The sequence below is a fragment of the Pagrus major genome, chromosome 9 (genome assembly GCF_040436345.1).
Source record: "Pagrus major chromosome 9, Pma_NU_1.0".
NCBI lineage: Eukaryota > Metazoa > Chordata > Actinopteri > Spariformes > Sparidae > Pagrus > Pagrus major.
Window position 1 is genome coordinate 9391382 of NC_133223.1, and position 23534 is coordinate 9414915.

Here is a 23534-nt window from a genome sequence, read left to right on the forward strand (position 1 = left end):
TTCATTTGTTTCCATTTCTCAGTTGTTACTCATTTATTCTTGTGCTTAACTTATGGAACCACACGTTTTATTTCTGTCCCTGGGGTCATGAAGACATCCCCCCTCTGAAGCAATATTGTGGACAAAATCGTTAGCTAGTATTTCTGTATGACAATTTGTTATTTAAGTTTCTTTTTTTATTGATTTATGTACTTATCAATTTTCCTCATTTACTTTTTTGTTTTTTCGTCTTGTAATGTTATTGTTCTTAAGTTATTAAAGGAGCACTCTTTGTTGAATAAATGTTAATGAGAAGAGAAAGATCTTCATTGGCTGACTTTTTTTCCTGCCTAAACAAACTAAATAAACAAACTCTCTTTGTTTTCATGACTGAATAAACAAACTGACCTTAAAGGACACCACAGTTTATACTGTTTTACTTTGTTTATATGTGGCGGACCCTGCCACCTTTCTAGCTTCAAACAGTGATCTGGGACCTTATTTTCCTCTGAGAACAGCTTGTTTATTCACTTATGGAAAAAGTTTGTTTTATTACCTCATTAATGTTGTAAATATTAAAATTCCGTGTTTGAATTCTTCTCCAAAACTTCATAGTGCTCCTTTAATTAGTGTCTTAATTACAGTTTTCAATAATAATAATAATAATAATACAAATTATAATTTTTATTATTATTATCGCTTTTTCAATATAACCTTAAGTTATACAAAGTTTCTTTGAAGGAAACAAAAATAGTAATACTTTATTTTAACCATATCTCCCACAGGCAATGAGTGATGTGACCAAGAGGATGAAATATTATCAAATAATTCTTATCTAAAGGTCAAAGATTTCCTCTGGAGCTTTCAGTCACATTTCAAGATGGAGACATTGCAATTACATCTTCAGTGCCTTAAACCCCTCGGCTATTAGAACGCCCTTTAAAATACCTTTCCTTTTCTGCACAAAGTTTAGATAAAGTGGAAATAGTAAAATGATGTGGATAGCATAAAGCGAAACACAACATAGAAATCATCAGTAACAGTTTGGTGTTGAGAGTACATAATATAACAAAATACTAATAGTATTTACTCTCCAAGGTCTGTAGACAGTCAGTGTGCTACTGTAGTATATTCACTCATTTAAATACATTTATCAATATTCAAGAACTCATTTACTAGTTATAGATACTATGTTTCATAATTCAAACTTCCACTTTTAGGTAACTTGCTCCAGTTGCTTCTTTGCCTCTGAAGCCAGCGACAAATTAGCCCTTTGCTCCCAGGCTGACTGAGATTTTTTTGTGATAGAATTAAAATAACATGAAGAATGAATAATGCGTATCCAGAGCCAGCCAAGCTGTAGTGCTCCACTCAAACCTGAAATAGGCCATTCGCTGGCATCAGCATTTTCCCCCTATTTTCGTACATTTCCTGTTAGAATATGGAACACAATGCAACTGTGGCTGGAGGAAATTAAAACAATAACACAGAGACGGTTTATGGCCTCATCCTTTACACGTACCCATGCAATCTCCCCAGAGCCCGGGAAATGTGTCAGCCTGAAGGGACCTCCTTAGTACCCTCATGGCCTGTGTGTGTGTGTGTGTCTGTGTGTGTGTGTGTGTGAGCGAGAGACAGACACACAGAGTGAAAGTGGATGATGGATGTCTGCTGCTGCTGACAAGTTGATTAATAGCCACAGGTCCCTGCGAATGTTCAGTGCAGAGAATGTCAGGTGTGAGGAAGGCGGTGTCGTCATTCACAGTGACACAGTCTAAGCAGATGTGCAAACACATCAGCATTCAAATGCATCAGCGCCAATTGTATCTTTCCCAGGATGTCATCATTATATATTTCAACTTTGAGCTCAGGAATCCTTGAGAACTATGACATATCTAAAAATATCCCTGCAGACATTTTCCCGGTTGAACTGCAAGATTTTGACATTTTTCACAGGAAATTGAGTGATTTTAAGGACTACCTGTCTTGGGTGAGAATCAATATGGTAACAAGACAAAAAGTCTGAAGTCTGAGTCGACGGTCCTTGGAGACTGCAATGCTCTTACACGATCTAACCAAGCAATAAACTGACAATTACAGCCATATCTCAGGGTGGTGCTTAAAGGAGGGGCGCGGGGTCAGAGGAATCTAAAGTAGAAATGCATGATAATATTGACAAGTCATCTATTTTGGCTGTTAAGGGCTTTAAAATGAAATATCTGCACTGGCCTGAAATGACAGGCTGTTCAGATGATGCTTATGCACACATGACACAAACTGTCGACTAACTGTTTCCCAGTGGATTGGAACATTTTTAAAAGCATTGATCTGCATCTGCAGGCAGGCCCTCACAATAAGATAGTGTATGATAATATGTTGATGCTTCCACAGGAGAGACTTGATGTTCTCTGCAATTAGGTGGAAAAATATACGCGCATATAGCGGGATCAGCAATCAGCCAAAATGAGTTTGAACATATTGGCATATTAAATATCTGCAAAAATGTGATGCTGGCATCCCTAATGTAAAGATTTAATGTCAGGAGGAGAGCTAGGAAATATCCAAATCCAATTTATTTTTATGGCTATTTCTAGTCCTATAGATAGTCTATAGTCTTTCTTAATGCCTGTGTCCTGTTTGGATAGGTCATTAAACTAAAACAACTTTTTTATGTTGGGGTGCTGAGGATGAATTGAGGAGTCTCACAGCTTGAGGAAAGAAGCTGCAGTAGTCTGGTGGTACGGCACTGAAACAAAGTTCAGTTTGTTTCACCAGCATCATTACAGTAATTAATCTTAGATACTTTACCTCATCGCCATGCATCCTGCAAACAGCTGTGTTTAAAAGAGAAAAATAGTTTTAGAAATACATTGCATTTTAATTTCACTGAACTAATGCACACACGAGTCAGATCAAGTCTTTGGTGCTTATACCACTTTTGCCCACAGGGGCTGCCAGAATAATCAAAAACAATGTCCTTGTAGCTGCTGTAAGGTATCGTGGTGTGATGGTGTTTTTCATAATGGCCACTTTGGTCAAAATGGTTCAGATCAAGGAGGATCTGTATATTTCAGACAGACGGAGTGCTCAGTTTTGTGACAGTTTGGAGTGAACACCTTCCTGTTCCCATGATGAAATGGTTTTCCTGTTGCGGTCATTTCAGTTTCCTTTTTTATTGTGTTATACATGTTTCCTGGGTTTTTGTGGTGTCTTTTGCTCTGTTTCCCTCCTGTGGTCTTGTGCTCATCACCAGCCCTCTTTCCCCTCCACACCTTCATGCAAGTATGTAGCTTTTTTAAAAAAATATTATATGTTGAAGTATTTCAATGTGTTCAATAGTTGATAGGTCATGCACATTAAGATCATGTAAGTTAAGGTTGTATAGCCTCCAAGGCATACTGTAGGTGACTGCTGCCGACTAAGATTCAAAAACTAGAAAACATTCAGTCTTCAGCTCAAAGGTTGTTTCCACCAGAAACGCTCACAAACAACAGTCAGTTTTACTATTTGACATGGCATATGGATCTCCATAAACCTAACTTCCATTAATTTGTAGTCGTAGTTGTAATTTCTGTTGTTTTCGGCTGTTAAACAAGGAAGCTATTCATTTAAAGGCCTGTTCATTTTCACCAGTCAATCAAGCGTAAGCATTTGACATTTTCATGGTAAAGTTCTGATTGATTTCCTGATCTAATTTACCAATTTCTATCAACAATATCATAAAAAGAATGTTGCCTCTCCCAGTGATGACGGACTGCTCCATATATAGCACACAGAGATTAAAACATATGGATCTCTCAGCAAAGGATACAAATCATTTTGATCACTGCCTCGTGAGAAACGAGCAAAAGGAAACCTTTATCTCCTCCCAGCAGATACTCAGAGGTCTATTTATTTCATTGACTTCTGGTATTTGAACTAATTTGTCCCAGCGGCAGCACATTGAGTGGCAAAAAACAACAGGATGGAACAAAAGTATGTAAAGAAAGGAAAAGTCAACAACGGGAAGTTGTTTTTAATGATGCATCTGGGAGAGGAAGAGGTCATGTGTGAGGTTTTATATAAAAAAAGACAATGAATAATGAAGATACAAAGAGGCAGAGGTGAGGTAGAGGTCGAATAAGTGGATGAAGGCAGGGTACAGATTGACGTCAGAGAGATAAAATCCTGAACAGCCCAAAACACAATTATCCATAAAGGGAAAATGGCTTCTGTTAAGGGCACTTGAGTCCGAGCAGACCTTGACTTTGTGTGAACAACCCTGTGCCCTCCATTTCTTACGCTCATTTTGTGCAGGTTAAAATGTTTGTCCCTCCCCTCCCAGAAAACTCACAAAGACGCAATGAAGCAATGAAGGACTGAGAGGGTATTTCTGCCTGCTCACAGGCATTAATCAGCCTGCTATGGCTCAACGCTGCATGCATCCCAACAACAGCACTTTATCTCAGCAGACCTGCTCGACCTGCAGACTGCAGACACTGAGCACAAGAAACTTCAGTCTAAAAGTCACTCCACAGCTCAGAGCGGGCCTTGAGGTGGGCAACACGAGGAGTGAACTCTACACTTTCATCCTTAAAGTAGTGATTTATAATATTCTATAAGCTGAAGTCAACAAACAGCTTTCTGATGTAGCTGCTCTTTTTTTACACATTGGAGTCGAGGTTTTAACTGGTGGAGTTTTAGGTATCTCTTTATATCACTCCATAAATTAAAGAAACATTACCTTCAACAGCCATAGAAGACTCATCTTAACTGTAATTTTATGAATAACATGTTAGATATAAATCAGTGTTTGAACAGACCGCTATGTAAAAACCTTCAGATTATACATAGGAAGAAAATTGTAAAGTTTAGTGTATGTAAGTGGTGCTGAAGTGGAGATTTGTGTTTCAAAGTATAAGAAGTTTTGAGAAAACACCCTTTAAAGACATGTATTGTAAAATTCCATACATTTCTGATACAAAATGATAAATAATTTAATTTACTTTTCTCAACCCTTAATTACTTTTACATTTGCAAAATTGTCCAAAACAGATATCTGAATTAAAATAAACACCTAAATGTATATTTTGGATGGTTTCCTTCCACTAGTCTGAAAGAAGATTTGTTATGTTTATGTCTGTAGTGTTTCCCCTTCAGATTTCTTGAAATAAGATGTGATGTCTAAAGTACCTCACTGAACTAAATTCTTAGGTGACTGTGCTTTATTTTAGTTGTAAAGAGAAATTCTAACCAGGAAAAATATTCAGAGTAAGCGTTTGAGTTTTGCAGTGAGGGTTTTCACTGACCTCACTGTGAGCCAGGTCACTTGTAGGTCCAGTAACATTTCTCATAATAAAGCCATCAGTGTCAGATCTGCTGAGAGCTGCTCCTGGTCCATTTGTTTCCCTTCTGAGATACAGAACTGAAAAATACGTCAAAATAAACCAGGACTGTCCATCAGCAGTGACCCGAAAAGGTCAAGTTCTGTTTATTTTACCGGGCCAGCAGAGTCGTTCAGTGATGCTGCTGTATTTTAAAATATCTCTAAACATGTTCTCAAACGTCAATGAACAAAAGATCAATGTTATTAATGTAAAAAAACAGAAACACATCAAATGGTGAACTGTTGTGTTCAATCATCACATAGCTTGTATGTGACATGTTAACATTTCATAACATTGATGTTATTCGCTCGTTAGCACCATTTTTTTATTTTGGAGGGAGAACAGCTGTTTATCACGCAGCTGCATGTGCGCGCCCTGCGTCTCAGACAGCACCATCTCCTATTCAGCCCTGTGATAAGCAGCTGATGAACTGTGATCCTGCAGATATGTAGCAATGAATATAAATCAAGTCCAACACAATAAGCATATGCAATTCTTGCTGCTCTGTAGGCTGGTGGTCCAGCAGAGATACTTCTGTATGTTTTTCCAGATGGCGGCAGGATGAACAGACTGTGGCTGGGGTCGCTGTCATCTTTTAGTATCCTTTGGGCTCTGTGCAGACATCTCACTTCATCGATGTTGCTGATGCTCTGTAGATGAGCACCAGTGATGTTCTGGGCGGATTTCATCCTCCGCTGTAGAGCCTTCATGTCTTCCTGGGCCGTGATGAACCATGCCAGTTTGTGATGTTTCCAGTCAGGAGGAAGTGCTGGAGAGGGGGGGAGATTCAGTTCTTGATCTCAGGTTAATAAAGGTGATCCTTGTTTAGGGCAGCTGGTTTGGTTTACTTTAGGTTATTTTTTTCGCTTTAGGTTGGGTTAGGATGGGTCAGGATAGAATGGGTTAGGATGGGTTAGGTTAGGTAAGGTTAGCTGTCAAATGGTTGTTCTGTGATGTGAAGGGCGTTGCAGTGTTCTTTAGTTTAATCAATTCTCAACTGTTGCATGCTTGTTCGTGCCAAATACATTTTTTGCCCAATTGTGTTGGATTGTAATGGGGAACCTAGGAACCTTTGACTTCTTGGGAGTGCTGTGGTCTACCTCTGTGTCAGAAACCTCTGTCTCTTCCTGTTCCATCCTCATCTCAATCTCCTCGCATCACTGTTGCTCAGGGCTTGGATGATTTGTGCCTTCCTGGTAATGAGCCAGTCAAGGTAGATTTTTGGACCCTCATGAAGACGTAGAACCTCGGCTTCCGTCCTGTATGTCACCTTTTTGTCCAGACTTATCCTCTCCTCATCCTTTCATCTCCCACTTCTTCCACTCTTTTTCCAAGGGAGAAGGATTGGTGTTGCCACAGACCGAAGGACTCTCCCCCCTTCGTCTGGTCTCCTTCATGGTGGGAGAAGGATTGGTATTGCCACAGACCAAAGGGCTCTCACCCCTTCGTCTGGACTCCTTAATGGTGGGATAAGGGCCGGTGTTGCCACAGACCCAAGGCTGCAGATTAATCATCGCATGAAATCTACTTGTCCCAGTTTTTGTTGCAACACCATTTTGGAAACAAAGCTTCACACATGAATCCTACATGTATGCTTTAGTTTCTCATTCTGTGCTTTAGAAATGTATTATGTACATTGTAAAACAACCAAGGAATGTGAGATCAGTATAAGAACAATTGGTTCTTTGGAGGGCATCTGAGGAAGACAAAGTAACATGGACACCTTACAATATGATACAATTCAGTACATCACAGATAAAAGCTTAGCCTTACTTTCTTCTCATCAGAAATCCAACGTTAAAAGCTTCACTAAGGCAGTAATAATTCCTGAAAGATTCCCTCGAGTCACGTGTTCAGACATATACAACTAGTTGGCTTGGAAAAATAATGTGTGTCTGGTGTGTTTTATCTGCAAAAAAAAGTGTATTTACCACATTTAAAAGTTTTCACTCAAGTTAAATGATGACTCCTACTTTACTGTGAAGTCCTGTCTCAGAGTGTGTGCACTGGAGGCTTTAGGTTTCCATACTACACTTGTGTATGCTGAATATTGTGTAATACTGTACACTTTCAGTTATGAATGTGAAAAAGCAGCCTTCTTGTGTAAAACTCTGCACATATGTCAGTTTACACAGTGAAGTTCAAACATTCAACTGTAGGAACAAGAAGAAAGCACACATTTGTGACTGGAGGGGGATTTATATTATTAGATTTTTTTACGGAGCCCCCCTAGGGGCACACAGTAGGAAAAAAATGGATGTGGAAATTGGTGGGAATTGAAATAATAAATTAATCTTTGATGAGGAACATCAAACTCAGACGTGATGTCTGGTAGTTTAATACCAGACTTACTAACCGTACCTAGTCCCGTCTACGTTTTCTGATTCCCTCTGTTTTTTCCCCCATTTTGAGTGTTTTCATCCAAATAAAAGCAGGAAGAGCCAACAGTTATAAAACCTTGTTCATATGTGCCGTATGATTAAAAACTTTTCAGGCATGTTATTATTATCATTATTATGACTTTTATTACTATTACTAATATTATTATTATTGAAGAACTGTGGATGTGCACAATCTCGCTTTTATTCCGGCATTCTTTCTACGAGATCAATAAGAAATAAAACCTGACTACTCATAAATACAACCAGCTGTTTCACTCTGCCTTTTCACAGCACTGAGATCAGGGTTTCTAGATCAGACTGGCTCATTTCATAGTTCAGTTATTATTCATCTCACTGTGTTAGACTGTTATCATGTATTTCTCTTAGAAGGTGTAGATGGAACCAGACAAAGGTAAGTTCATACTTAATGTCAAGTCTCACTCAGCAGTAATTCAAAGACTGTTGATTCCACTCACTCTGTTGTACTTTCTATCTTTACACAGGCTGCACCAACCTGCCCACAGCACCAGGTCTCTACATCCAGGATTACCATGACGACAGTGGGGATGCAGACCACATGAGAAGGATGGAGGACTACAGGACCAGCTGGAGGGTGGTGGTCACCTTCTTTCACTGGGCTCAGTAAGTCACCCCCTCACTGAGACTACATAAAGCTACAGCTTACATCACAGACTGTCTGTGGATTAGATTTATATAATGTTAACAAATTCAGCAACACAACAGGTTGTACAGGTGTATCCACAATGATCCAGGAGCTGTTTCTGTGTAGCAGGGCAGGACCACTCTGTTTTTGGTGTCCCTGGAGCAGCTGAGAGTGGACGTCAAAAAACCAATCATCTGAGGAAGAGCCAGCACCACGGAAGACCCAGTACCACGGAAGACCACTGAGCCACTCTCTGCTTCCAGGTACCAAAGCACTGTGTGAGGACCCAGTGAGTACAGTCACCACCGCCCTACCCCTGCCTCTCCACCCCGACACCACCCTCTCCAGCCACCAGCCCAGACGGAGAGGAGCGCCCAGCCCGACCAGCACAGAGGACGTTGTTATTGGTTGTGAATGCTGAATCAGCATTCTTCATTCAAACATCAACACGTTCAGGTCAATTAGGACATTCCTGCTGTTATTATCAGAATTTTGAAACTTTCCAAAATATTCAACATTTTCTGCAAAAGGTTTCCCCATTTAAAATGAATCCACAATTTTCAAACCTTAACTCCTCATTCACATTTTCAGCTAGAATCTCCATTCAAACTTTGAAATATTCTACATCTTGTCGACATTCAAAGAATTATTCATCTTTCGAATCCCGATAAAACTTTTCAAAATATACTTTCTTTGAAACTTAGTCTCACATCTCTTCATACTCCATCAGCTGCTTCTTGACACAAATTCAAGCCAGCATTACAGCTTATAGTATATTTTGATTCATTCTCACCCACCCCTATGGTGGCTGCTAAATACCCAAAAGTCTCTCTCTATATCCAGCGTTTGGTTTGTCTGTTCTGGGCTACTGTAGAAACACGGCAGTGCGACATGGCAGACACTGTGGAAGAGGACCGGCTCCATCTGAAGATATGAATGGCTCATTCTAAGGTAACAAAGGTTTCTTATATTTTATTGTTTATTTAATGTTAGTAAATGTCTTTATCTGTCATGCACTTTGTTTACTTTAGTGTTAGGAAATGTCTGTCTTCATCTGTTGTGCTTGTGCACTTTATTTCTCTCACCGTGGGATAGTGAGAAACGTCTTTTCGATTCCTCTGTATGTCTGGTACATGTGGAGAAATTGACAATAAAAAACTTGAAACTTGAAACACAAAATTCCAGTATTCCAGACCCCTCACATGTCTAAAAAGGATTCAATAAATAAAGCAGCAATGAGTATATTTCATAAAAGAAAGTTACATTTTTTTTGTAAATGTTTGACTTTATTTTTTTTATTTTGCAAGGTCCTTCCTGCATGGGGCAAAACTGTACGTATGGCTGGGCACAGAAAAATCAACAAAGGCAACAATGACTTCTTGGCATAAGTGTGACAGATTCCCACACAACATGGACACCTTTGGGATAAGACAGAGGTGGACTTTCTATTATTAAGCAAATGTGTGACGTCACTGCAGAGGCTCGTCAACAAAAACAAACGGACACAGTGAACAAAGATCAGAGTTTCCCCGTCGAGAGGAGATTGGACACCTAACTACAGCGATATGTTAACATCTAATGTGTAATGCACTCTTTCAAAATGCTCCTGCATACCATGAAATGTTAATGATCACTTTCAACACTGAACACAAGAAGTGTTTGGTGCCAGCCAGAACATCGGAGACAGTTTCAGTCGGAATGATGCCATTAAGAATCACAATGATGTTTGACGAAAAATGCTTCAGTAACATCTACTGACAATACGTCTTATTCGACACATATTGTCATGATATAGCACAGAAAAGGACAGTTCAACGTTTTTTTTTAAATTTCTCGGGATACAAATGTAAACAATATTTAATTTGGTGACCTAAGGATTTCAAATTATTCAGCTGGAATGCAAAATTACAAACAAACTAGTTCCCTTTAATTGTGTTTCGCTATCCCTGAGAACCTTATTCATAATGAAAGAAACCAAAGTCTTGAATAATAAAACACAAGTTCAGCTACAGATAAGCCTTTAAATATTAATAGTGGCCGAAGCGTGGGAGATGAAAACACACGGCATTAGAAAAAAAAAAAGAAAAAAAATTGCCACAAAGGTAATGATGATAGCTTTGAACCGATGATGTTATGCTGCCAGAAGTGGAAGGGGGGCCACAGCCTTCACTCACTCAATACTTAATTACTCCATGGATATTTATGAAGTCATTCCTGGGAATTTGATGGAGGGCATGAGAGAGCACAGTCCAAGCTAACTGAAGCCGAGCAGTTCCAGGCCGAGGCATGGCAGGCTGACACAGAGTGAACCGTCCAGAGGGCTGTCATTTTGGCTCGTTGGTGTCGTTCAGTTCAGCAGAAAGTGGCAGAAACACACAGGTGTGAAACACCCTGGGTACCCTTAAATAAAAACCCTGAATGCCCAAAGTGTACACCGGAGGCCTGAATTATTCCTCCCTGAACGGTGTGTGAGTGCAGAGGGGACTGTGGGATATTGAGTGGAATCCATCCTCAGTGCACGGAGGGAGGATAATAGTTGTGGACATTTGATCATCAACATGCAATATTCAGCCACCGTACTCGAGCATCTCCCATGCTTATGGAGATGAGCCCCACCTTATTAAAACATTGATGAAATCTCATTCTGAATGGACAACAGAGGAGGTACGAGACACAAAACATCACTACAGCTGTGAACGTGGTTAATATTTGGAAATGTACAAAGCATGAAAATTATCAAGGTCAATGCACAAGAATATTTGGCATTTCATCTTCTTGTTTTTCTTCTTTGACTTGTTCTGGTCCACGACTTGAGGGAAGTGCAAGGGCACCAGGCTGCTGATTCTCTTCCACTTATTTTTATTTTCTATGGTCATATCAGTAAGGCCACAATTTGAAGCAAACAAAAATTAGTTAGTCCTTTCTAAAAGCAAAACTGATCATGAGAGCCCCGAACCATACAGAATATTGAGCCTTTGTCCAGGATTATTACAGTAGCACTTCACATTTTACTTTCTAAATCATCCAACTGATCTGTGAGGATAACAACATAATATTCTGGATGGTTCTGGACTTGAGACATGAAGGTTCTGTACAAAAACATTGGATCCAACAGAGAAGGGTTGATGGGACTGGATTAGGACCCTGTGGAGTGATTGACAGTGCAGCCTCCACTTTGAACCAATGATGCCCACCACCACGGGTGTCAATCAGTCACACAGACCCCCACAGGGACAAGCAGGGGTCAGTATTGCATAGATACAGTATAGGGTGTCGCTTCTCACATATGCAGTCACAGTGTTTGGGCAAAGAAAAAGAAGGAAAAAATTAATAAAAAAAGAAGAGAAAGAAAAATCACTTTTTTGTTTTTTCTGCCCATCAGAACATCCATGAAAAAGACGTCTCAAGTGGTCGGTCTAACTGTGTAGGTTCTCCGTTGGTGTTATTACAAACGTGATCACCATGGTGTAAAAAAATAGCCTTTCGCTGAGGTCATCAAGTCTCCCACATCAGTGCTGATTGGGCCCTTGCCAGGGTCAAGGGTCACAGTGCAATGACAAACTGCAGTGCATCGCCCCCTCCCTGCACGCCGCCCTCAGAGCTCCTCCTTCCTCTTGCCGACCTTTTCCTGATCACGTCCTCTCAGGCTGCGCATGAAGCCTGTGAAGCCCGCCTCCTGTGGAGAGAGGGACAGTCAGAGCGGGTAAACCAAAGTTTCGGCGATCATTTCACTACTTGAAGCAATTTGTCAGACTTGAAACGCCTTCTTCTAATCTAATAGAGATCAGAGTCCCGTCATCATACATTATCTCAAGCTAGCCTGACAGCGTGGAGATAAGAGCAGTAAACACAGAATACAAACACTGTTGCCAAGTTCAAGGTCAATCTTCTTAGCCTTATCCAAAATATCAAGATGTGCCTCCATTATTCTCTGCTGCCAAAAGTCTAATACTCCACTTGAGGTAGGCTGCGCTGTGTGCATGACCCCGGCCCTTTGCCATAAATAATTCAGTTATTCAGTACAATACTTTTATCGGCTTGTAGTGACCTGTCCATAGGAGAAAAAGTACGTCCGGAAGCTTAGATTCGTCGGTATAGCTAGCCGGCTAACACAGCTAAGATACAGACATGTGGTGTCGAGACAAAGACACTTTTAAAGACACTGCTTGCCTGGCAGGGATGCCAGAGTTGATCTGCCTACTCCCCTCACTGCAGACACGCCGGTATTATCTCGGCTGGGTGAGACAATCGGAGGTTGCGATCAGAGTGACTGTGGGGAACAGTGGTGACTACAGCGGTGAGCTGGTAAGCACTTCCTGCCTTACTGCAACTCTGAGAGGAAACTTATCTCAAATACAGACACACATAGTAACCCCCACCCACAAACAACAATGTTTCTTTATTTTTTTTGTTTTCTTTTAACACAGTAATTCAGTAAACACCTCATTTATTGATACATTTCAATAACGACCTAGCCTGCTATCATGTGCTTTCACCGCCAAGTGGCTCATGTCAGCCAGAAAGCTAACATGCATGTCAACCATGATGATGGAACTATTTTCATTTGACTCCTTCACATTCACCCACTCTGTCACTTCTGTACTAACTGTAGCAGCATCAACTTCAACAGCTTATTCTAGGGGCACATATCTGCAATACAGATGCAACATCCTTCATATAGGATCCTGTATGATCCTGCAGCATCATACATCTCAGGGAGTGCTGCAGGAAAGATGAAGAGCACATTTCCTGTCTAACTTCTGTCTACATTCATCTGCAGAGTCGTAAACAGTGTGAGGCTTTTAAAGTCCTTACCAACTGTGGAAAGACTGACTTCACAAATTTAGAGACTGTCCAGATTTACAGTCAAATGTGTGATATAATTAAGAGGCTCAGCCAGGAGGAGAAAACATTTTAATTCTGAACCCACACACTACAGGATAAGGTCTGCTGACTTGCTTGTTTTAACTACATGATACTAGAAATATTTTTTAAGAGCAAATTGGTATTTTAATTGGCCTTTGGGGAATCCCTGGCATAAGCAGGGAGCTTCTGCGTGTAGCGTGAAGTAGCACTTACCCCACGATCTCCGGTGTATTTTTCCACAAACTTGCCATAGTTGTAGTAGTTAAATGTCGGGTAGCCCTCCACCCCTTCCTGCTTACAAAGGTCGTGGTTCTGACCTTTTGTACAGTCCACAGCAGCGTACACGATCTGAGGAAAAACACATTCAGTTTGATGTTACATAAAGTATCATTCTGATAGACAGATTATTGGGCTGACATTCAGCATTTTCTGATTACTGGTATCGGGGAATTTTCTGTCACATCGCTGATAAGATAAAAATGTACTACTTTGGTTCTGATGCAGCATCCTCTCACACAATGTCCCGCCCACAACACTACCTGACTGGTAACAAACAACTGGATGCGAACACTGAATAATCTCAATCTGCAAAGTAACAAGTAACTAAATGTATCAAATAAATGTAGTGGAGAGGAAGATTAAAGTGGCAGAAAATAAAATCAAGCATCAAGTAAAGTACCTCAAAATTGTACTTAGGAACAGTACTTCAGTGAATTGTTCTTTATTTCATCACTGGTTGTTTGGAATTTTGACACAAAGATTTATATTTTTACCGCAAATGAATATCGGTTTTGGTTTCAGTCTCCTTGATTTCTAATAATCAGTATCGGCCCTGAAAAAGCCATATCGGTCCTGAAAAAGCCATATCGGTCGACCCCTTAAGTTTAATACATCAACAGAAAACTTGACATGCTGCCACATCAGATGAATTGAGTAGGAGTTTAACAGCAAAACATCAAAGTGGAACTTTGTGATATCAGTTATTATAAGTTATTATAACAGTAACTGAATGTTAAAAATATCAAAGATTTAAACATCTCACGTCATTAAATCTCGGACTCATTATATTCACTTTCTAATAAAACTTATCATTAGCATATTAGCATACTTTGCTGCATGTTTTACAGGTTAGAACATAGAAAACTGTACTGTAAAATACTGTGTATTTCCGTGTGTGTTAAGAAAAGTTGGTGGTCATTTCCGTTGATAATAAACACAATGCTAACCATGATGAAGTTTAATATGGGCACTAATTCGCCCTGCCTGTGGATATTAAAGCTGGCAGGATCTGTAACATCCAACGCCTCCTAAAACATTCTGAAAGCAGGTTTATAGAGGATTTGACTCATGTTCCATCATTATATGTCTCTGTTTAACTGCTCTGTAACAATGATTTGGATTCACAAGAGGCACTTTTATTGTTTGGGTGCGATCAGTTATTGTTTCAGTGTCTCTAACCATTGCACTATATTTTTGGAACAAATAAACTTTATTATAATTGTAGATCAACACTACAAAAACTGCACACAGGACATTACAAGAGGATGTAATAGAGAACTCAATATTTATCAAGTGTAAAATGGCCATGTAAAATGTGTGTGTCGGGCAATAAGCCAGCTCAACACATTCCTCCTTGTCCAGATTTAGACCACTAGTGTCTCTTTGCAGGTCAAAAAAATGACAGATGCATTTCTCTTCAGTGAAACCGTTGGGAGCGGGTGTTGTGGGAAAAAATCCCACAACAATCACTCCTACATAAAAACAACAGGGGAGATTTATGTTGCGAGGCTGTTGCATCGATTAGTGACAAGCCACAGCAATGAGGCGTAAATGCCGCCTCACTGATACATGACTCACTCAGCGTGTCCTTTTGGACAGCTGAAATGTCACCCTCTCTCAGCGTGCTGAGCGCTGCACATTGAACTTGTCACTATCAAATAATCGCTCCCCGTCCATCTGTCTGCCCGAGCTGGATGTGGAAAGGACTGATCTGCTGCGGAAGGAAAACATATTTCCATATACTTTCTCTGCGCGTCCAACCGTGAAGCCACGCTCCAAACTTCTTGTCCTAATTATAAAATACAAGTGCCTCTTGTTTTTCTTTTCATGCTAACACACAAACTCAACTGCTGAGAATCTGCATGAGCACCAACATACTGTAGCACAAGTACACTGCTGACTTGGTCTGCATCAGCAGCACAGACATCTGTGAACACAAAGGGAGGTTAAGGAAGAAAGACTCTTGCACATCAGTGGGGAAGAGAGCCTATAAAGGAACATTCTTCTTCTATGGTCTGTTAATCAGGTGTCTTAAACTAGGCCTCTATGTACTCCAACAACAAGAGGATTTCACGGATTGGCTGCAGGCTGTGTGTATTCAGCAGGACTGAGGTGTTTCACCCTTTAAAAGCAAAATAGTCAACAGAAATTTAGCTGACGACACTGTTTGAAGACGTCCTATTCTGTTCTTTTTTGGTTTCCGGGCAGTTCAGTTCAGTGAGTTTTTTATATTCAACCAGTTCTGAGTTAGGATGCTCTGAGATACACAGAGGTACTTTAAGCAGCAGTCGCTACGACAAGGGATGTAATGTAACTACCGACTCCATCCGACTGCTCATCCCTGTGTGTAATCAATCACAGTTGCTGTGAATTGACAGGAGAAAATGAAGCCATAGAGTCATTGTTTCTTCAAAGGTCTGCAGCCAATTCCGTTATTGATCCATTTTCAAATGACAGAGGACCCCACATCATGTCATTGATCCAATCATTTTCTCAGAAATGTTCTGAGGAGCAGCACATTACCCGTTTGCTTGGTTTCAATTCACCAGCATCACACTGAAGAGCAGCAGAGCAGTAATCAAACTGCTCTAGTTCTGTCTCACAACTACTATCACAAACTCTCCTTTTTACTTTATTATATACTGTATATACTGTATATATATATATATATATATATATATATATATATATATATATATATATATATATATACACACAATTGTTGCAGCTGAACCAGGAAAGAAATTAGCCAATCACATTGTTGCATTGATGGGAGCAAGATTAACGACAGTTTCAGTTCTTCAGGGATTTGGTGCCTGACTTGGAATAAACAAGGCGAGAAGAGCTGTCCACCTCACGTCATGAATTATGATGACTTATAAAAATATATAAAGTTGAGACCCAAGTTGTGATAAACCCAAGTTATATCATTCTTAACTGTAAACCAGCAGAATATCAATTAAAAAGAATATGATTGTGTTTTTGTTAATATCCACTGAAATGAAGTTGCATTAACCATTCATTGTTTTGTCCCAGAAGGTTGCATTAAAGGCTGAGTCTAATGAGTCTAACAAGAGATGAGGACACAAGGTGAAGACATCATCCACTGTGTAAACCATCCTCGCCGCCAAAGTCTCAAAAGTAAACTTGACGAGCAAGTGTTGAGCTGTTGTACGTACGTAGAGAAGGTTGAGTTCACGCTCGTCACGATTGGGTTACTGCATTTGTAAAAGCAAGGCCCAAATGGTACCTCACCACCATTTTCCAACTGCTGATTGCTGTTTTTGTGAGTGTTTTGAAACTAATTAAACGCCATAGACGAGCTCCACTTCTCACTCCTCATCAGTCTTTCGCCTCTTTTGTGGTGTTTGAATATCGACTTTGATGTTGATAACCATGGCAACGGTAAAAGTTTCGAGGCATTTGTGTCAGTGCTAGTTGTATTATGTATAAAATACATAACAGGATAACAGGTAGAAACTCCATATCATTCAGTATATGCTCAACAACTTTACAGTTACTGAAGCAGCACCATGTCTGGTCACATTGGCCAAATCCTTCAAATAAAAATGCTATTCTCAGATGAAACAGTGTTCTCATTACAGTGGCAACAAAAGCTTTTGCAAACAGGCACTTCCGGCCAATGTGCCCCTTTAATGCTGCTATTGATTAGTATTTGGGAAAAAGACAAACAGCTCAGGACAAACCCTGTACACGGCTCCCGCTGTCATACAGCACAGAATGTGGAGTTTTAATTGTTTGCATCTTCAAAGCTGGAGCTAAGCTTGTGTTTGTCTTTGGTAAATGAGGCGAGGGCAGCTAATAGACTGTGATCAACACCAGCCGGGTACAATACACTGGGGCTCGGCTTTATAAATAGAGAGGATTGCCAAGTAAACACATGCCCAGTTCTCAGATTTACTCTTGTTCAAATAAAACTGCACACCTCCACCGGCCACTGGAGGGACAACGAGAGGGAAGAGATCTTAAAGCTCTGCATTTATATAACTTGCTCAGATATGAGGGTCCCCTGCTGTGGCAGCGTGTGGGGGTTTCATCACAGGGATACTGATCCAAACATCACAGGTGAATGGTGAAGCTGTGCCAAAGTGCCTTAAGCTGTTGTGGTCGCTAGAAACTGGATCTCAAAAAAACCTTTCTGGCTGCTCTTTAAGTTCTAACTTTTCTCTTAAAATACTAAGTCAATATTTTTTTCCATTAGGCGGTCAAAGGCCTCAACAGTTTATGTTTCTTGGTGGCCATTACGAGACTCACTGCTCTATTAAAGCTTTAGATCAGCTCATGATGTTTGACTCATGATTGGTACAACTATTATTATTTTTTTTACAAGATTAAAAATGATCTTTTATAACAAATTGTGTTATTGCCACTGGTGTATTTCAGTGTTTACTTGCAGGATGGAGGAATCAACAAAGACGTGTTGGAGTTGTTGAAGTGGCAGCTGAAGGGAAATACTCACAGAAATGCACAAAAACATTTTAAAGTTCATCTGTAGAGGTTTTATGTCATCGAGAAATGTTACAAAGGATTGCCTCAGAAAATTGATGAAAAGGTTGTTGAGGACACGTCACAGTTTCGTACCATCTGACAGTGATTTAAAAAAAATTCCAAACTTATGAGAGAGCAACATTGCCTCAGCACAATTGGAACAACGTGCACTTTCAAATCAAAAATCAACAATATGATGTTTTTTCAAGGTCAGCGTTACTTAGACCTGATAAATCGTAGCTGAGTACTGCCAGACACGCGCCCAAGTTTGTTCAGTTTGCGTGTGTGTAAGAGATTGAGTCACACAATTACAGAGGTTTGGAAATACTGAGCCCTGCAGTCAGAGGGTATTAACAGGAGGAGCAGGAGTGGGAGTATGTCGGGACACGGGTCCTGAGGGAAAAGGAATGAGAGGGAGTAGAGATGATGGAGGACGAGGAGGAACGTGTCCTGTTGTGATTGCATGAACCTCCAATAACCCCAAATCTCCTTGTGGGCCGAAGATTTGATGAGACCGCGTGGGCTTCAGCAAAGTGGTCAAATTCCTAACTGACATGCTGAGACAAATATCAGGAACGAAGTGGACGGAGTTGTACATTTTGAGTTGGGAGTTTTCAGGATACCATTGTTTGACGGTCTTATCAGACATTTTGATTTGCCACATTTGACCACAACCACTCTGCAGGCCTCCATGATAATTTCAGAACAGCTGCTTATTTTAAAAAAACACTCTTATCTGACACAGCAAAGTCCAGGGCTTGTGTGCTGAGCACCAAAAATAGAAGAAATAATTAAAAAGTGTCACAACATTTGACCATTTCTATCAGATTCACATAGTTTGCAGCTCATATTGTAGATAATAAAAACACAATGACAGAATAAACAAGCTCCGTGAACTCACCTTGAAACATCGTTTCAAGATGCTCTGATATTTTGACACGTTGCTTGTTTATTGTCTTACCTGGAGTAATGTGAGATGATGGATATCAAATCCCCCTTTATGAGCCCAGTGCAGATGTACAGCAGTACCATGCTGTGTTTAGCTCAGCTGGGCACACTGTAACACTGACTGTAAAACCGAGAAAATTGACGCCTAATTTTGTAAGCAAAGACTCCACAACTGTTTTCTTCACACAACGCCTCATGTGGACTTAACATATTTAGAAAAAAACAGCTTACAGTTGGAGATATTTAACAACCAACAGCTACTGTGCACAACTGGAATCACGCAGCATCTCAGACAAAAAGTCTGGACGCACCGGACCACTAAAAGCTCCGGCTGGTGCGTGAGGTGCTGCGAGTTGGGCGGTGCTTCTTTTTGGCTCCTCTGTTTATAACATGCCGGCCTGGTGACAAATGCTTCTCATATTACAGCTAAACAGTTCCTTAGAATATTTTTCTAAAAGATTTGAGGTGAGAAAAAGGCAACGCAGTGACAGAATCTTGATTTGCGTTTGATCAGCACCGCCTAGTTTCTGATTTTCATGAGCCTGGTGCGTTGGGCTGAACTGACTCATTAACTTCATGACGAGGCTGAGTCGTGATTATGCAATTTAGACACATCAACTGGTCCATAAACTCGCTGTGCTGTACCCATCATGCACCACGTAACATCCGTCTGTCTGTAACTGAGGAAAACCTTCATACTTTTGGATCTATTTATGATTATTCCACATGACAGACTTTTACGTAAGTTACGAAACAGTCTGTGCTGTTATCATGATCTGGGGCCTGCCACCATGGAAATAAGTTATATTACAGTTTACTGTTTCTACCCTGTGTTCTGCTTCAATTTTATGCACCTTGTTTGTGTTGAGGGCTATTTACAGCCTATGTCATGTTACTTCATTTAAGATGTTTTGCTTCTCCCATGTTGGAATAAATTTCTGTTTGTCTTCATCTTACTTTTGTTTTGTGTACTTTTGGATAAGTGTGTTGCTGATAAGTGCGTATGTTGCTCAAGACAGAATACAATCAAAATAAACTGCAAGCTAAAATAGACAACATCTGAATAAGACAGATGAGATGATGATTTTTCTTTTTTTTTTTTTAAAGATATAATATGTCCAGACAAACACTTCTGCACACTGTTCAACTAACCTGCAATCAAGAATGAATTTTGATAACAAGGTTAAGATTTTGTCTGCCCTTGGTCTTTTCCTACAGTACGCACCAGTCGATCCACAGGTGTGCAAAAGTTTTACTCTGTAAAGATATGATATCCAACATTTCTGTATAAAAACACTTTTTGTTGAGTTATGTATTTGCATCATCCTAAACTGTCAATCAATGTTAAAAACCCCTGTAATAATATTCAAGATAACCTGGTTACCTGGTGGGGGCAGTGGGCTTTCATTTCACATTCCAACAGCAGCAGACGCCCGTGACCCCACGCTACTCATGCCTTTTGTTTTGTTTTGATTGACGGACGAACATCTCTCCCTTCTTCCAGTCTTTCCGCGCTAAGCTAGGCTAAACACATCCCAGCCCCAACATTATACTAGACACAGAGATGAAATCAATATTGAGCCTCTCTCCTAACTGCACTAACTGCATAAAACCAGTATTGTTACTTTAGGAGTCAACTTGAGCTTGAGGGATCCTCGTCACACCACTACTGCTCGGTGTAAATGTGTGTGCTGCTGAATGTGTGAACGAGCAACACTAACCTTGCGGTCCTCTTTGAAGAGCTCTGCTGCTGTGGTGAAGTGGGGAACGGAGCTTTTACAGTGAGGACACCCTGGAAGAGAAGAACACACAGATGGGACATTATTACACCATAAACATCTTGCTTCACATCCTAAACAGCACCATATACAGGTACTAAGACGCACACATTCCCAGATACAAACAGAATCACTGCCATACATCATTTACTGTCTCTGACATGTTCATAAAGCATGCTGCCCCTTCACAATCCTGCAGGTATTTAGAGGGTTTATGCCACATTAGAGATGCTTCACTTGCATGTTATGAGAGACTGTAAATTTCTTTATTGCCGTCATAAACACAACCTCCCCCGACCCTCGCGGCTCCATCAGCCATCCATATATAGGGAAGTCAATACTTGCACAAACACACCACCAGGTACCACAACTAGAGATCACATTCACAGACAGCAGGTTCACTTCTGGTAGGCGGAGGCAAGATGATTCAACTGTACATGAGAGGTTGCCTGATGCATCTGTGAGGAGAAACGTTTCCTGGGTCGAGCTATGTTGAAAAAAAAAGATGCTCACATACTGCAGGGCAGCATTATCCCTTATTTAATGCACCAAAGTTGCTTGAGCAACACTGCTCTTCATCAGAGTCAGACTTGTCTGATGAAGACTGCTGTTGCTGGAAACTTTTCTGCCTTAAATGAGTGGATATCAGATCCCTGCAGTGTGCGACCTGTCTTTTTGTTTCAAGTTTTGTTCACTTTCCAACACAGCACCACCCTTCTCAGTTTGGATGTGCGTGTACACTAATGTTTTTCCAGCTACAGCTTGCACAGATTAGAAGGTTGCGTTGTTGCGCTGCACTTGCAATCGAGTGCAATAACTGTGATGACGTCTTTGAATCTCTGTTGAAGTTCGACTTCCAGCAGACTTCTGTAATGTCAAGTACCCATTTTTTTTTCGGTTCATTACAATCAAGCTGTTGTTGCTGCTGCTATGAATGGAAAAAGGCAAGAGGACCTCTCTTGTGCTGATGAATGGAAGAAATAAAAAAGCAGCTTGGCGGTAGGTGACTGGATAAACTCTTTCATGAGGAAGGTAAGGGTTAGATCACCACAGGGACTATATTTTGTATAAAAGTATGTGGATTACTTCTTTAACTTTTTTGAGGTAACACGCTTGTATGGACAGATTGTTTAGTACGTGGATAGCCCAACATAACAATGTGGATTTTGAACATGTCATTTTAAAACTGTGGGCATTAATCTGCTGCTCTAACAGCCTCCACTCTTCTACTTTCAGGCTTTTAAGCATAACAGATTATTAAAGCTACATTTCATCTTGTAAATACAAGTTTAATCAAAATGTATAAAACAAAATATATTCAGCTACCCATCGGTGACACTGGCCCTGTTATAATTAAGATCACATGATTTGTTTTTGTCATTAAGAGCATCAACACAATGGTCGCACTGTAAAAGGATTTCAAAGGCTACAAGAGCACTGACTGATGGCGGCCACAGTAATAATCAGGGATTTTTACAGTTGCGTGCATGCCATCAAGCATTCACGAACACACCATAAGTCTATCTTCAACTTTTATTATTATACACTAACTCTGCCGCCGTTCATTTACCGTCCTTTTCAGAGTCGCCTCTCTGAGTCTGCATTCAGCAGCGCTCAGAAATCCATTTCCTGCTGAAGTACCCTTTTAGCTGCAACAATAAGTGGCCTTTAAAGGTTCTTTTCGCAATTCTGACACTGGTTTATCAAAAACACAACGGTGTGACTTCTGCCACATTTTGCCCTCACAAGAAGAGAGCAGGCGGGGTCACTGTACCCTCTCAAAGATTTCCTAACCATGGAAATGTGAGCAGATAAATGAGGGTAGGGGGCAGGTAGTGTCACACAGCACTCTAAGTACAGGATATTTCAGTTTTCACTTCTTACAAATCGTCTGCCATCCAAGCTGCTCAAAAGCAGTTAAAAAGGCAGGTCTGCAGTTGATAATGAGACCAGCTCTATCATTTTTTCTTCTGCACAGACATCTTCAACAGCCTTTTTCAGAATTACTGAGAGACTGACAGAAAGGTGGAGAGAAAAGAAGACGGATGAATACAAGACTGTCAGATGTAGATGTACTTTAACAGCTTTGATTTTTCTGTGTTTTCATCATGGCTCATTAATACAACCGTGCATATACAGAAGTAACCAAAGCAATATAGAAACAGCTTAACATAAAACACAACAAAATGTTTCGTTTGGAACTGAGCATCACGTAACACTATTTATTCTGACGGCTACAATTGATTATTTAGGAGATCAGACACACGAAAAAAAAAATATATATGTTGTTCCTCCTCCTGTACTGCTGTTTATCCATCCATTTTGGTGTGTGTTGTTGAGTTTTGGAGATATCGGCTGCAGAGATGTCTGCCTTCTCTTGAATATAATGGAACTAGATGGCACTCAAAATATCAGCAATGTCTCATTCCAGATTTTTTGTTGTGAGCAGTTTCATGTAGTAACATTTTCTTTCTACCAAACTAAATGCAGAAACGAGCGAGCATCTACATGTAAGAGGAACTGTCCCTTTAACACTACATATACAAAGGGACTATCAACTCAGTATTCCCTGAGGTCAGTGAAGGGCTGGCAGAGAGAGAAGATGCGATGGTATGTAGTTTTATTTTAGGTTCAATAAAGCAGATCTTAGTTAAAAACCCACACACTGGTTTAAAAACTGTTCTGTCTGAAGTATCTCCAGCCTCGATGACTTAGCAGCCAGCTGTAACTAATCAAATGCTCTATTTAACACAAGCTCCCTCAC

The 23534-nt window shown here is 40.3% G+C and overlaps 1 protein-coding gene across 1 annotated transcript in view; it reads right to left on the reverse strand.

Annotated features, from left to right (window-relative positions):
• Positions 1-9654: 9654 nt before the first annotated feature.
• The window catches only part of pdia5 (protein disulfide isomerase family A, member 5), a 62767-nt gene continuing 48887 nt past the window's right edge, over positions 9655-23534 (reverse strand). The window contains exons 15-17 of the mRNA XM_073473608.1: positions 20714-20784; positions 13470-13604; positions 9655-12066 (exon numbers count right to left, since the gene is read on the reverse strand). Of these exons, the coding sequence (XP_073329709.1) occupies positions 11986-12066; positions 13470-13604; positions 20714-20784 (287 nt within the window). The 3' untranslated portion in view covers positions 9655-11985. The remainder of the gene's footprint in view (positions 12067-13469; positions 13605-20713; positions 20785-23534) is intronic.